General features: G+C 37.3%; 2 protein-coding genes across 2 annotated transcripts; both read left to right on the top strand.

The window, feature by feature from the left end:
• The first annotated feature begins 118 nt into the window (after window positions 1–118).
• LOC133695617 (transketolase, chloroplastic-like) lies at window positions 119–4,021 on the top strand. Its single transcript, XM_062117523.1, has 7 exons — window positions 119–937; window positions 1,407–1,497; window positions 1,637–1,742; window positions 1,830–2,112; window positions 2,322–2,470; window positions 2,568–2,721; window positions 2,895–4,021. Exons 1-7 carry the CDS (start codon window positions 398–400, stop codon window positions 3,864–3,866), a joined length of 2,295 nt encoding a protein of 764 aa, XP_061973507.1. The 5' UTR covers window positions 119–397; the 3' UTR covers window positions 3,867–4,021.
• Window positions 4,022–7,396: 3,375 nt separating this feature from the next.
• Window positions 7,397–14,846, top strand: LOC133697729 (lysine-specific demethylase ELF6-like). Its single transcript, XM_062120476.1, has 7 exons — window positions 7,397–8,939; window positions 9,788–9,866; window positions 9,966–10,033; window positions 10,119–10,269; window positions 10,801–11,381; window positions 11,640–11,819; window positions 11,974–14,846. Exons 1-7 carry the CDS (start codon window positions 7,799–7,801, stop codon window positions 14,658–14,660), a joined length of 4,887 nt encoding a protein of 1,628 aa, XP_061976460.1. The 5' UTR covers window positions 7,397–7,798; the 3' UTR covers window positions 14,661–14,846.
• The last annotated feature ends 4 nt before the right edge of the window (window positions 14,847–14,850 follow it).

Genomic DNA, 14,850 nt, shown 5'->3' with positions numbered 1-14,850 from the left:
TGGCCCATCCAAGATTTAACCAATGTTGACCCAGCAATCCAATAAACTGTGTAAAATGCTGGCATATAGCATTTCTCTTTACACTATGGTAAAACTTAATCAGATGGTCAAGGAAATGGCAATTTTGTGTGGAGAAAACTAACAAGAAAGTTTGTCTCTGCATGCTTGCCACTTGTACCTGATGAAACTCCATGATCTCACCTCTTTCACTCCTCACTCATTCCACATCCAAATGTCAAGTTTTTACACAATCTACATCACTAGGAGTCTAGGACTTCTCACTTCAGTCTGACACCTGGGTCCTGACTCCTTTCAACTCTCTCAGCTCAGCTTCCCCAGCCAAAATAGCCTCACTTTGCGCCACAACCAGCAGGCACCGCCATCTCTGTCTTTCACCATGGCTCTCTCTTCCCTTCTCTCCAAACCTTGCATTTCTCTCCTTTCCGCCAAACCCTCTCCCGACAACAAAAACAACAAAATTTCACCAACTTCATTCACTCTTTACAGTTCTCTCAAAACTAAACAATCTCGCGTAACCAAACCAGCCACTCTATCCAAAACCCACAAACTGTCGTGGCAGCAAGAACTCAAACTAGCATTTCAACAACCAAAAAGCCAGAACTTACAAACAAACAATGATAGCATCGATTGCAACATTGATGATATTGATGACGAGTCCTTTCAAAAATTGGTTGACAAGAGATGTGTAGACAATGTAAGAATGCTAATAGTAGATGCTGTTCAAAATGCACAAGCAGGTCACCCTGGAATGGCACTTGGGATGGCTGATATTGGATATTATTTATACAGACATGTTATGAGGTATAATCCAAGAGACCCCAAGTGGTTTAACAGGGATAGGTTTGTTTTGAGTGCTGGTCATGGATGTTTACTTCAGTATGTTTGCCTTCATCTTGCTGGGTTCGAATCTGTTCAGGTATTGGGTTTTTTCAGTCTCAGAACTTTTTATGTCAGTTTAAGCTTCTAATTGAAGTGTCTATTTACATTGCAGAAAATATTGTCTCTATTAAATATTCAATGGTTTTGAGATTAGCTTCTCCTGCCTGAACAGGGAAAATCTAGTTCTTGATTAAGAAATTAACATTTATATCAGATTGCTTATGCCAACCTACACCGATACTTAATATATCATTACAGGAATAATTAATGTGTGATCAACAAGAGGTTATTGTTTTAATGTCTAGCAGCCTCCTGCAAAGACAGAGTAGCCAGTTGAGGTCTTGAGTAAAAGACCAGAAGTCCTAATTTTGATTGTTCTAGGCTATTCATGCATCTTTTGAACTTTAGTTTGCTTTACTTCCGGTAGTTCCCATATCTAGCATAGATATATCTATGCACATTTGAGGCTTTTAAATTTACAAATTTCAACGTCATGCTTCATTCAGCTAGAAGACCTGAAGCGCTTGTGTAAACTTGGGAGTCGCACCCCAGGTCACCCGGAGAATACAGTAACAGATGGGATCGAAGTCACAACAGGTATGAATTTTTTTTTTAAAAAAAAGATAATCTGCAGCGTGTATTGATATGATGGATAGGCTATATGGGAGCAGTGTGAATATGCTTACTTACTCATGGAAATTTATATTGATTTACTTTATATATGATTTTCCAATAGGCCCTCTTGGTCAGGGAGTCGCTAACGCGGTTGGTCTTGCCCTAGCGGAAGCTCACTTGGCTACTAGATTCAATAAGCCTGATTGCGATATTGTTGACCATCGGACGTTAGTATATATTCTAGCTAGTTCATTTGCAAAAATAACATCAAGATGTGCAGGTTGCCATAGTTGTGATACTGATTCTTGATGTAGATACTGCATCATGGGAGATGGGTGTGCCATGGAGGGAATAACGCATGAAGCTGTATCTTTGGCTGCGCATTGGAAGCTCCACAAGCTCACAATGATTTACGATGACAATCATAATACCATTGATGGACCGATTAGCCTGGCATTTTCTGAAGATATATCCGCTCGATTCAAGGCTCTTGGTTGGAATACAATCACAGTGGATAACACACATGATGATATGGATTCATTCAACGATGCTCTTCTCTCTGCTTTTGGTGACACTGAAAAACCAACTTTCATAAGAGTTCGTGACTTCATCAAAAGTTGCTCACTGAAAAACCAATTTCAGTTTTTGTTATTTTTCTGAGATTCCCTCTAGTAGTTCATGTCATGGGAAGCAATTGTGAAATGAAAAAACTGCAAATTGACTAGGCCATAGCTACCCCTGTATACAATTTAATAAATACTTCCAGTTATATGTCTAATTGCACTTGTAATCTTCTAAATACACAGGTGAAAACTTTGATAGGGAGATTGTCTAGAAAGGAAGGGACATCGAAAGCTCACCATGGAACCTTTGAAGAAGATGATGTGAAGCAAATGAGGCAGAAAGTTAAATGGGATAGTCGGGAGCCATTCCATGTCATTCCTATGGTCTATAAGTCTGGTTTACTGAATCATTTCTGGTTTAGCAACTTCATTTCTACAGCCACACCTAAGAATTCGTCAGAAGAATAATTGTGATGCAATATACTGCAGGGAAATGCAAGTTCAGACAGATCACGGAGAAAAATTGGAGAAAGAGTGGTTCTCTAAATTCGACTATTTCAAAACCAATTATCCTGAGGAGGCTGCAGAATTTGAAGTTCTTCTTAGTGGTGGTCTGCCTCCTAACTGGGAAAGCTGCTTACCGGTAATATGCAGATTACAAGATACTCTATATACATACTTGGAAACATTAGAAGGTTTAGTTTACTTTGTTTCCAGTTCTTTTGTACCTATAAAGGAGTTTATTAAGTTCAGAAATGACAACGTAGCGTGATCTAAACCAATTTCACTAACAAGATATTGTTCTTATCCCAACAGGAGTGGTCTGTAACAGACCCAGTGGATGCTACTCGCGGGTACTCCGAAAAGTGCTTGAATCAACTTGTCAAGGTGCTTCCAGGACTGATTGGTGGGAGTGCTGATCTTGCTTCTTCTAACAAAGTCTATCTCCAGGGGTCCCAAGACTTTCAGCATAGCTCCTTCTATGGTCGCAACATTCGCTATGGAGTACGAGAGCATGCAATGGCAGGAATTTCAAATGGAATTGCATTGCATAAAAGTGGTCTAATCCCTTTTGCAGCTACTTTCCTTATGTTCTCAGACTACATGAAAAACTCAATCCGCCTTTCTGCCTTGAGCCATGCAGGAGTAATATATATCATGACTCATGACTCTATTGGTCTCGGGGAAGATGGCCCAACTCACCAGCCAATCGAACAGCTTGCTGGACTTAGAGCGGTACCACGGCTTCTAGTTTTCAGACCAGCAGATGGAAATGAAACTGCTGGTGCGTACAGAGAGGCTATAACAAATAGAGACGCACCTAGTGTCATTGCATTATCAAGGCAAGAGGTGGCAGCAAACTTAGAAGGAACATCAGCAAACGAAGTTGAAAAAGGAGGATACATTATAAGTGACAATTCTGGTAAAAGCTTGCCAGATATCATATTAATCAGTACCGGTTCTGAACTATGTCTTTGTGAAGAGAGTGCTAAGATGCTAAGGAAAGAAGGGAGGAAAGTGAGGGTTGTTTCTCTTGTTTGCTGGCAACTTTTCAACAGGCAGCCAAAGGAGTATAAGGAGCATGTATTGCCATCGAGTGTTTCGAAGCGCATTAGCGTCGAGGCTGGATCCTCAATGGGTTGGAGTGAGTATGTAGGTAGAGAAGGTATAGTTATGGGCGTGGAAGAGTTTGGGGCTAGTGGAGCATATTTGGACACATTTAAGAAGTTCGGTTTCACTGAAGAGAATGTAACTAGGGTTGCCAAGTCATTGCTTTCTCAGTATTAGTACCATAGAACAGAAGGTATACAACTTCAGTTCTTCTTAGAAACACCAAGAAAGATCTGATATTTCTCTTTGAATTAAATGAGGAGTTCGTGAGGAAATAAGAATGTTACATGTTAAAGTGAAAAAAATCCTGCCTTTAGATCATTTAGCTGTTATTATCAGGTTAACTGCAGTTTTCTCAAGAAGGGTGGGTACGTGATATTCCAAAATTACTTGTGGCCTTGTCCAAATGATAAGAAATGACACCAAAAAAAGTAAAAATATCTGAGAATGTCACTGTTATCCCACATTTTCAGCTCTCCAAATGGTCAAGGGACCTTCAATTCTTCAGAAAATTGTAGCCTTCAGGCTTCAAGGGTCATGCATGCCTCAGGCTTTCCCTTGTTTTACTCCAAACCACTAATAGCAACCTGTGAAGACCATCTCTTTTCCCAGATAACCGCAGCTCTTTGCCCTACTATAGGCAATAACATCACCTATTTATTAACCTAATAGTCCATTCAAAATTTGCTGAGTCTCAAAAGAAAATGGCCATCAAGAAAATCGTCGCCGCCTTCCTCATGTTGACATTTCTTGTCATGGTATGTGCAGTCGATGACCCATTGACAACATGTGTCAATAGCTGTCTTCCACAATGCATTGAAACTGCACCAAGTTCATTACGGCCTAAATGTGAGGCAGCCTGCCTGGAATTTTGCACAGCTCATTGAGACTCTGTTACTGTGGACTACCCGAAAGCATTTCGCAAGAATCAGAACAGGTAGATAAGTCTGCTAGTGCTGTACATTCAAACCTGTTTTTTTTTTTTTTCAGGTTTAATTGCTGTTTATGTCTTGTAAGGTTGCAAAATCTAGTTCGATGCAGCTCACTAGAGTATTTGGATTATTATCATCATTTCTTTTCCTTTCATGTTGGTGATAGAACATTTAGCGAGCCTTCATCTGGGCTACACACACACACACACACACATGCAAGGAAATCTTTTTGTGTAGCCAGCTTCTTTAGCACACCATTATTAATCTCATTGTTAATTGTTGAAAAAATATTATAGAAAGACGATGTGAATTTATGTCAACCAAATTCTTCTGATTCGTTGGTGCAACGGGCCTGGAATGATTACCAGCTGCTACAGCAGGTTCTTGTAATGCGATTGACATGGTTAATTGTTGGCTTGGATCTTCAATGTTTCTTTTTTTGTTTTTGGTTTTCTTGATGAAAAGTTTGCGAGAAAAGCCTCGGGATTTTATGACAGTGGTAATTAGTGAAGAGCGGAGCATCAAATGCGTTGTTGATTTGACCAGCTGTGCTGATTAATATCTATCCACATTTTTTCATCAGCTTCAAGTGGCCTTGTTGAAAAAATATGTTTTTTAGAGTTGATTGACGATATAAATAGATAAATTATGAGGTCATTAAAATTACTTGATTAAACTTGATTTTAATGAATTTTAAAAGAATAGATAGATAAAATAAATAATTAAAAACTGTATAATATTACAGCTCTTGTCATTACATCCATTCATGTAAAATTAATTAATTTTGATCCGTGCTGTGTAATATTATCCCTTGAAAACACATAAGAGTTCAATGGTTAGAAGTTATCCTTAAAATACCTTAATATTGTAAATATTATATTGTTGTAATAACAGCAGGGAGCAAGTGACAGGTTGACTTGATAAGAAGTTTAGGCCTCGGAAATTGAGAGACACGTAGCATGGACAAGCAAGCTGTTGACTATTTCCGGTTGCTTAATAAATTAAGGAATAAAATCATAAAGTATTATGATTAATTGTCATTACTGTCATCTCAACCACCAAATTAATCATCAATTATTGTACATTATCAACCAATTTTAATATTTTCTTAAATTAGAAATTAAGTAAATAATTCTTGACAGTGAACATGAATCAGCCCGGGGGTTGGGTTATTTCATTTTCCGTGAAGAGGTGTTGTTTGTTTTTATATTTTAAAAGTATTTTTAAAAAAATTAAATTTTTATTTTATATTTTTTTTTACTATAATTTAATATTTTTTTAGTGTTTTTAGATTATTTTAATACGCTAATATCAAAAATAATTTTTAAAAAATAAAAAAAATTATTTTGATGCATTTCTAAGTGAAAAACACTTTGAAAAACAATCACAACCACACTCCCAAACATACTCGAAATGATGAGCCTAATGATCATATATGCCCTTTTCTCTGTTTTTTTTTTATATAAATAATTTCATAGAATCACCTAAATCAATTTGATAAGATTAGTTGTATCATGTCAAATTTACTCAGCATTTAAATTTTGATCTTAAAAAAAAACTCACAACTTAAAATTTTGAATTTTCATTAGAAGGTTTCAAGCTTAAATCCTGGCAAGATAGAGAGGAATGATAAGAGCTACTCCTATTATTTAATCTCAACTCTTTAAATCTCCAATTTAGCAAGAAAAAAATTTATTTTAGAATAAATGTTCTTTAATTTTATGATTTTATGGTGTTGTGGAACCAAAATACCATCATGCAAGTATTAGAAAAACATGATTTTTTTTAAATTTTATGGTTCAAAATTAAGTTTATTTTTTTTCTTTTTAAAAAACAAAGTCCACATCTTTACTTTGATATATAAATATTCAAATAATTATTAATTTTAATTAGTTTTTTTTGGTAGATTTAGATTTGGTATCTATGTGGTAAATTGATAATTCATTAAATTTATAATATAATATATTTAAACAAGACACACACATAGTTTCCACTAGACATGTAATTAATAATTTCTTTGTATATTAAAATTATATATACATGTAACTCAATTAAATTAAAAAGTTTTTATAAAATATGACTCTAATATTAAATGTTTTATTTTTAAATTGATATCTTTTTAGTTTTGAAAAATATATAATGTGATTATTGTTTTAAATGTATAGTTGCTATGGACAAGCTTCAATATATAACTATATAACTTTTTTTTTCAAGATATTTTTAGTAATTTTCTCGCCACTTAACAATTTTTAAGTTATCTTATTTTCTAATAGGTAGTTAAAAAATTCTCAACAATTTCAGTTTTTTTATAAGAAAAACATACAGAATAATGATAATTTTTAATTTAAGAATTAAATAATATCCATACAATTACAATATATACTATATGTATTAAGCTCATATTTTTTTAATATTATAATAAATTGGTTTTTATTAATTAATGTATAAATTAATAATTTTTTTAATTTATCTATTAAATAACATATCAATTAATAAATAAATTTTCATGGTGCTATTAATTTTAAAATTTTTATGTTCTAGATCACCATATAAACATTACAATGGTATCATCTCTATACACCTTAGATGTCCCTTTCTATATTTTTATCACCGCCTACTGCTAAATTGCGCTTTTAGGTACACAACACACCCCATATTTCGCGCTAAAAAATGGGCCCTCAACTGAAATCGTACAGTGAACAGACAGGAGCTCCACCCGTGCGCATTATTTCCCTTTGACACGTTGACAAACCCACGCTTTAAAACGCTACCTTGCGCCGGATTAGAAAATGCCCCTCTTAACCTGCTCAGACCCCCCAATCTCTCCCTTCCTCTCTCTCCCCCTCTGCCACTCTCTCTCTCGCTCTCTAGCCTGGTGGTTTTGATTAGGGCAAAATCAAAAGAAAGTCTCTTGCTTTTTACCAGGTTCTGTTTTTGTTTGGCTTACATTTATGTTACTTTTGCTTATTTTTTCCAGTTAATGTAGCTTAATCACAATGAAACACTGAACCCATGAAACAACTTCACAAAGCTAGAATCTTTGAACTGGGGTTTTCAAAATATGGGTTTTTTAGCTTGAATGGCAGTGAAGACTTACATACTTGAGCATGATATGGTGTAGCAATGGTGATTTTGTTGTGCTTTTGTTATTGGTGTTAATGTGAATAATTTGTTGAAATGGGTAACGTGGAAATACCCGAATGGTTAAAAGGGTTGCCTTTAGCACCTGAGTTTAGGCCAACTGATACTGAATTTGCAGACCCAATTGCTTACATATCGAAAATTGAGAAGGAAGCTAGTGCTTTTGGGATTTGTAAGATCATACCTCCATTGCCTAAACCTTCGAAAAGATATGTTTTCAGCAACTTGAATAAGGCGCTGTCTAAGTGTCCGGAATTGGGTGATGATGTGGACTTGTCGAATGGTGTTTTAAGGGATGGTGGTAATGATGGGGAGAATAGGGCGGTGTTTACTACTAGGCAGCAGGAGTTAGGGCAAAGTGCGAAGAAAGCAAAAGGGGTGGATAAGGAGAATCCCCAATCGGGTGTTCATCAGCAAGTTTGGCAAAGTGGCGAGGTTTATACGTTGGAACAGTTTGAGTCCAAGTCCAAGGCTTTTGCGAGGAGTTTGTTGGGTATGATTAAGGAGGTTAATCCATTGGCTGTGGAGGCATTGTTTTGGAAGGCAGCTTCCGAGAAGCCTATCTATGTGGAATATGCAAATGATGTGCCTGGTTCAGGATTTGGGGAACCCGAAGGTCACTTTCGATATTTTCAAAGACGGAGGAGGAAGAGGGCATCGTATCAGTCTTATCGCCGGAGTAGAGAAATCCCTGTTTGCCGGGAAAATGATATGGATGGTGTAAAGAATTCCCATAATGATGATGTTACTGTTAAGAATGAGCCAAGCATGTGTTTGAAGATGACACCGAGGTCGTCTATGGCATCCGCAACTCCTTCTGCAGAGGATAGTTTGAAGTCTTCTAAGCAAAAGAGTGTAGCTGCATCTAATGATATGGAAGGTACTGCAGGCTGGAAGCTTTCAAATAGCCCTTGGAATCTGCAAGTGATTGCTCGCTCACCTGGCTCACTTACTCGTTTTATGCCAGATGATATCCCAGGTGTTACTTCTCCTATGGTCTATATTGGTATGTTGTTTAGTTGGTTTGCCTGGCATGTTGAGGATCATGAGCTTCACAGCATGAATTTTCTACATATTGGTTCTCCAAAGACTTGGTATGCAGTCCCTGGAGATTATGTATTTGCTTTTGAGGAAGTTATACGCACTAAGGCTTATGGTGGCAGTATTGATCGACTAGGTATGTATTGATTTCTGACATGTTATTTATTATGACTGATACAAATCCTTTGTCACAACTTCCTTGAGATTATGCATTTTCTTATGAAGAAGTCCTCTTCCTTGTGCATTTTATTCACTTGTTCTCTCTTTCTGCCGGGCCATTTTATTGCCAAAATCATAGCAAATAAATGGACTTTCGGAAAAGTAGTTGCGATGGAGATGTATCTCTTCAATGATTATGTCCTGCTATTTGATGCCATTTTGCATATTTATTTGCAACCAGAGATATTTCACTGTTAGAAACTTCTCCAATCTGTTAGTCCATCATTCTCTCAAATTTCCACCTATTGTTATCCAGGTCCAATGTAGCTTCTCCAATTGGTGTTATGCTGCCTGGTTTCCTTTTTAACGGTATACTAATCGTGACTCTTAAGTTCATGGTTGTGGACTTCTAAACAATGGAAATAAATCTAACCCACAAAGAGGTATGAGATGTAAGAACGATTAGCTGTTTATGCCAAATTGGACCTGCCAGACCTGTTAAGACCAACTGTCTAAATGTGTACCAGAATTGATGATAAACGAGGCCTGAATCAGGTTGCAAAGAATTTTTGTGATTAACTAATTTGTATCTTGCAGCTGCATTCTTTTTTCTTCTAGTTTTACAGTTAAAACAAACCAAAAGCTGGTTCATTTGTATTTTCTCAGATTTGGCAAGTTCTAGTAACTTTGGTGAAAGGCATATTTGTTAGTATGGCAACTTGTATCAACTCTGTTACAATGAAATGGTTTGTTTGAATCTGGAATTGTTAGGCATTAACTCCTATATGTTTTTTTGTAACTTAAAATTCTGGTTTCTTTTTCTAGCTGCCCTGAGTCTATTGGGTGAGAAGACAACCCTTCTGTCTCCTGAAGCAATTATTTCCTCAGGCATTCCTTGTTGTAGGTGGGTCATTCCGTTGATTTTTCATGAAAACTTAGATTTAGAGGTGGTCTTGATCTTGGGATTTGCTGGTTCTACTTACTGTAATTGTTTTCGCTGTAGGTTAGTACAGAATCCTGGTGAATTTGTTGTGACTTTTCCAAGGGCCTACCATGTAGGATTCAGCCATGGTATGCTTTATTGCCTTGTTTTATCCTCTCTTCCTTGAGATCACTTTTCTTTTATTTAAATTATTTTTTGTGTGGATTTTGATAGGTTTTAACTGTGGGGAAGCTGCCAACTTTGGAACTCCACAATGGCTTAAGGTAGCTAAGGAAGCTGCAGTCCGTAGAGCTGCCATGAACTATCTTCCCATGCTTTCTCATCAGCAGCTTCTATACCTGCTGACCATGTCTTTTGTTTCCAGGTCAGTGGATTATCGACTGTAGCTTTCTTGTGTGTTGTAGTTTATGAAACTTTCTCTATGAAGAATGTTTGCTCTTTCGGTTGAAATGGAAGCTTTGGCCTGATGGAGCATAGATAAAACGCTTACTAGGTTAAAATTGATAATGATCGTTTTAGTTTTTCTAATTGCTTTCATGGCATGTCTTATTAGGGTGATCAATAGAAAACTTTGAGATTCACGAGGCCTGTTTTAATTAATGTGTCCCATATTGTATCTCATTTTTTTCAGTCCATTTCAACAAGTTTTGTATATACGTTTTGATTTCAATTTGAAATCAATTGTTTTTTCACTAGATGTTCAGGGTATTAACTAGCCTTTTTATCAATCCTTCAACATGATTTTTTGCAGACACTTGAATTACTTTTGTAAGATTTAGATATATCTGTTGTTATATTTGAACAGTTTCTGTGATGACCCCTCCTTTCATATTTTTATAAAGTTATCATTTGCATGCTTTATTGATTATTGTTGTTGGATTTCTTTTGATGCCAGAGTGCCAAGATCCTTACTACCAGGCGCTCGGAGTTCTCGTCTTAGAGATCGTCAGAGAGAAGAAAGAGAGTTGTCAGTAAAGAAGGCTTTTCTAGAAGACATGTTAAAGGAAAATGATGTTTTATCTGCTTTTCTTGAGAAAAATTCCACTTGTCATGTGGTGATATGGAACCCTGATTTGCTTCCTTGTGCAAGTAAAGAGTCTCAATTACTCAGCATAACTTCTACTATCACTACTACATCAAATGAAAATGCTTCCCATGTTCATTCTGAATTAAATAGTAATAGTAATGAGAATGATCTGTTTAAGGAGATGAGCTTGTATATGGAAACTCTCAATGATTTATACATGGAAGATGATTTATCGTGTGATTTTCAAGTTGATTCGGGGACATTAGCATGTGTGGCATGTGGAATCCTTGGTTTTCCATTTATGTCCGTTGTACAACCTTCGGAGAGAGCATTTATAGAACTTACGCCTGGGGATTATCTTTTGGCTCAAGAAGAGCCAGGAGTTACAAGAAGTGATAATGTTCAGCCCTCTTCAAACCCTGATACCTCTGTTAAAGGCTCCATTCCAGGTATTGAGTTTTTGTACTTTTATCTTACTTGATACTTGTGTATTCTTTTCTGCCACTTCCCATCTCTCTTTATTTTTCCTTTACACACTTTCATTTTCATGCATTTGATAATGACTTCTCACTTGATTTGGAATAGAGTTCTAGTAATAACTTCTATGTAAAACATAAAATCTTATCAGAGCAAACATACTCTTATGTACAGCTGAGCCTCTCTGGGTGCTAAAGTTAATCAGTTTGACCATTTTTCTGGTTCTGCAGATGATCATGCTCCTGTGAGTGATCTTTCTGTGTCCCTGAAGGATCTTCCAGCGCCAAAAGGGTGGAACACTTCTCGTAAGTTTTTGAGACCTCGTATTTTCTGCCTGGAGCATGGTGTCCAAATTGAGGAGCTGTTACAGTCTAAAGGTGGAGCAAACATGCTTATAATTTGCCATTCAGGTGAGATGGGCTTACATTTTTTCTGTGGAGTCACGTGGTAAAATGAGATTTAACAGTACGCACATGCATGATGTGCTGTCCTATTCATTCTCTTTGGTATTTGCTATCTGTTTGTCGATTTGGTCAATGATTATTTTGCAAATTTTATATGTAGACTATCAAAAGATAAAAGCTCATGCTTTTGCCATCGCGGAGGAAATTGAGAATCCTTTCAATTATAACGAGGTTCCTTTGGAAGCTGCATCCCAAGAAAATCTGAACTTGATAAATCTTGCAATCGATGATGAAGATCATCATGAATGTGGAGAAGATTGGACATCGAAACTGGGTATCAACTTACGGTATTGTGTAAAGATCAGAAAGAACTCTCCATCTAAGAAAGTTCAACATGCATTAGCATTGGGAGGATTATTCTCTGACAGAAGTCTCAGTTCAGATTTCTTAAACATCAAATGGCAATCTAGAAGATCTCGGTCAAGAATCAAGTTAAATCAGCCTGTCAATTGTAAACCATGCAAGATTATGGAAACAAACAAAGATGAATTGTTGGGGAATAAGTCAGATGGTCTCACTGACAAAAAAGAAAAAAAACTTATTCATTACACAAGAAGGAAGTACAAGGTAAAAATAGATTATTCCACAAATGGGCTTCGAAGATGCTCTAGAAGGTGCTTGGCAGAAGAAGTTTCAGGAGCTAGTGGTGATGATCCTGATAAGCATGCTGAACAAACTACTGTGATTTACCCTTGCAACATTGGGATTACCGGAAGTGGTTCTGCAGCATTTGGTTTTTCTCCCATTGAAGATTCTGAAATGCTGCATGAGGTCCAGGTGCTGGAAGCAGCTAGTGGTTTGACCTTGAATTCTGCTCCTTCACAAATTGCAGGTTCAATTCTCACTGCTACCATGGCTGTCGAAAGTGTTGCGGGGCAGATTGAGGATCAATTGCTGGAGGAATCAAACACCGAGAGGAACATTTGTAATGTAAAAGCCAGTGGTAGTTGTGAGATAGAGCATGAGATAAATGCCTCAGGAGGAACCAGTGAAAGACAGGATTTTTGCACCACAAAATGCTGCAGTCCATTTGACACTGCAGCTAATGAAAGATTTGAAATGCAGATAGATGATCAAATTATGGGAAATGTCAACATTATGAGTGAGACTTGTGATTTGGTTTCAGAAGGACAACAAAGGATCCTGGATGATGATGATGATGATGCTTCAATGCATGAGGTTTCTGATCTTGCTAACTCAGCAAGTTTACATGTTTCTCACCTCCCTGTCGCACAAATGGCGAATGTAGTTGTGGAGAATTCATCCATTAACAATGAGGTTTCTCCTCCTGTGACTTTGGATAATGAAGTGCATAGAGAGATCAAGACTAAAAGCAGAACCAATGGTGACCAATGCTCTTCAAGTGATGACACACTGATGAATCAGCCTCCTACCACACCGGATGAAAGATGTGATCATGAGCAAGAGACCTTTGCAGCAGAAAATAAGATGCAGCAAGAAACTGAAATCACAAATGGGAGTAATGAGGAACTGGTTCTAAGTGATGTTATTAGCGGGCCTAATATTGTTCCTATGGATGAAAGTTCTGAATTACATAGAGAGCCGCATGCTGCAGTCAACTTGTGCAATGGTGTGGCTTTTGAAAGTGGGGAGCAACTGGTTTTTCTGACTACAAATGATTCTAACAAGGAACTTACTTCATGTTCTGGTACACAAATGGAAATAAATCCATCTACTGCGTCACCAGAATTCTCTAAACTAAATAGGCAGGACTCTGCTGAAAATGACTTGTGCAGTGGTTCTACTTTAGGCACTGTTGTACCACTAGAAATTCCAACTACATACATAAGCACTGTGGAGGAATTTGCCCCTAATTCTGCAACCAAAAACCAAGTACTTGCAGAAGCTTCAAGAGAGATCTGTGTTATTCAAGACTTGTATTCTTGTATGGATTTAGAACCTGAAGTAGAGCAGGAAATTCAGTCCAATGATGGGGTGATTGGAGACAGTGTAGCACAGAAAATGCACGAGAGTTCAAGTTCTATTAATGAAGACAGACCTGTGTCTGCTTGTGTTATTCTGGTAAATCAGCCTACTCCTTCCCCAGTTAAAAAATGTTGTGGCATTGAATACAAATCATGTGGTGGAGAAAGTGTGGTAAAATGCAATGAAGTTTGTTCATCTCAGGAGATTGAGAGCATTGAGTCCACTGTGGTAGACTTTAGATCAAATGCTGGAAAGGGCAGAAAAAGAAAGAGTGAAGTGGAGCAGCCAACAGAAAACAAGCTCAATAGCAATGGCTTCATCAGGAGTCCATGCGAAGGATTGAGACCAAGGGCAGGGAAAGATGCAACATGTAAGAGTGAGGTTGATGTTGGAAAATCAGCTGAGGAGAATCCAGTAACAAAGAGGTCAAGGAAACCGTCTGATGCTTCAGTTCCTCGCCCAAAAAGGAAAGAAATCACAAAGAGATCTCACAAGTGTAGTCTAGAAGGTTGCCGCATGAGTTTTGAGACAAAGACAGAGTTACAGTTGCACAAGCGCAACCGATGCACATATGATGGATGTGGTAAGAAGTTTCGTTCCCACAAATATGCAATAGTTCATCAACGTGTTCATGAAGATGATAGACCCCTCAAGTGTCCATGGAAGGGTTGCTCCATGTCGTTCAAGTGGGCATGGGCCAGGATTGAGCATATTCGGGTGCACACTGGTGAGAAGCCATACCTTTGCAAGGTTGAAGGCTGTGGCCTTTCTTTCAGGTTTGTATCAGACTTCAGTCGGCACAGGAGGAAAACAGGACACTATTCAAACACACCTGCATGAAGATTTATTTTGTAATCAGGCTGGATCTGTATCATATGGAAATGAGAAATTGAATTTTGAGGCCAAATAGGCTTGCAAAGTCAATTGTAAAAACTTGAATATTGTAGGTTAGGGTTAGATCGATCCTTTTGTAGTGGGACATTCACAATTATTTGAATGCAGTGGTAGTTGAAAACCCTTTTTCCATTTT

This window comes from Populus nigra, chromosome 6 (assembly GCF_951802175.1).
Source record: "Populus nigra chromosome 6, ddPopNigr1.1, whole genome shotgun sequence".
Taxonomy (NCBI): domain Eukaryota; kingdom Viridiplantae; phylum Streptophyta; class Magnoliopsida; order Malpighiales; family Salicaceae; genus Populus; species Populus nigra.
Note: the sequence above shows the minus strand (reverse complement) of the source record. Positions and strands in the feature narration are given on the sequence as shown.

What these genes read in the sequence shown, in the direction of transcription:
- LOC133695617 (XM_062117523.1), top strand. Translation starts at nt 398, where the DNA reads ATGGCTCTCTCTTCCCTTCTCTCCAAACCTTGCATTTCTCTCCTTTCC. An exon ending in CTGGGTTCGAATCTGTTCAG is followed by an intron (nt 938 to 1,406) that starts GTATTGGGTTTT and finishes TGCTTCATTCAG; the next exon opens with CTAGAAGACCTGAAGCGCTT. An exon ending in GATATTGTTGACCATCGGAC is followed by an intron (nt 1,743 to 1,829) that starts GTTAGTATATAT and finishes TTCTTGATGTAG; the next exon opens with ATACTGCATCATGGGAGATG.
- LOC133697729 (XM_062120476.1), top strand. Translation starts at nt 7,799, where the DNA reads ATGGGTAACGTGGAAATACCCGAATGGTTAAAAGGGTTGCCTTTAGCA. An exon ending in TCAGGCATTCCTTGTTGTAG is followed by an intron (nt 9,867 to 9,965) that starts GTGGGTCATTCC and finishes TTTTCGCTGTAG; the next exon opens with GTTAGTACAGAATCCTGGTG. An exon ending in ACCATGTCTTTTGTTTCCAG is followed by an intron (nt 10,270 to 10,800) that starts GTCAGTGGATTA and finishes TTTTGATGCCAG; the next exon opens with AGTGCCAAGATCCTTACTAC.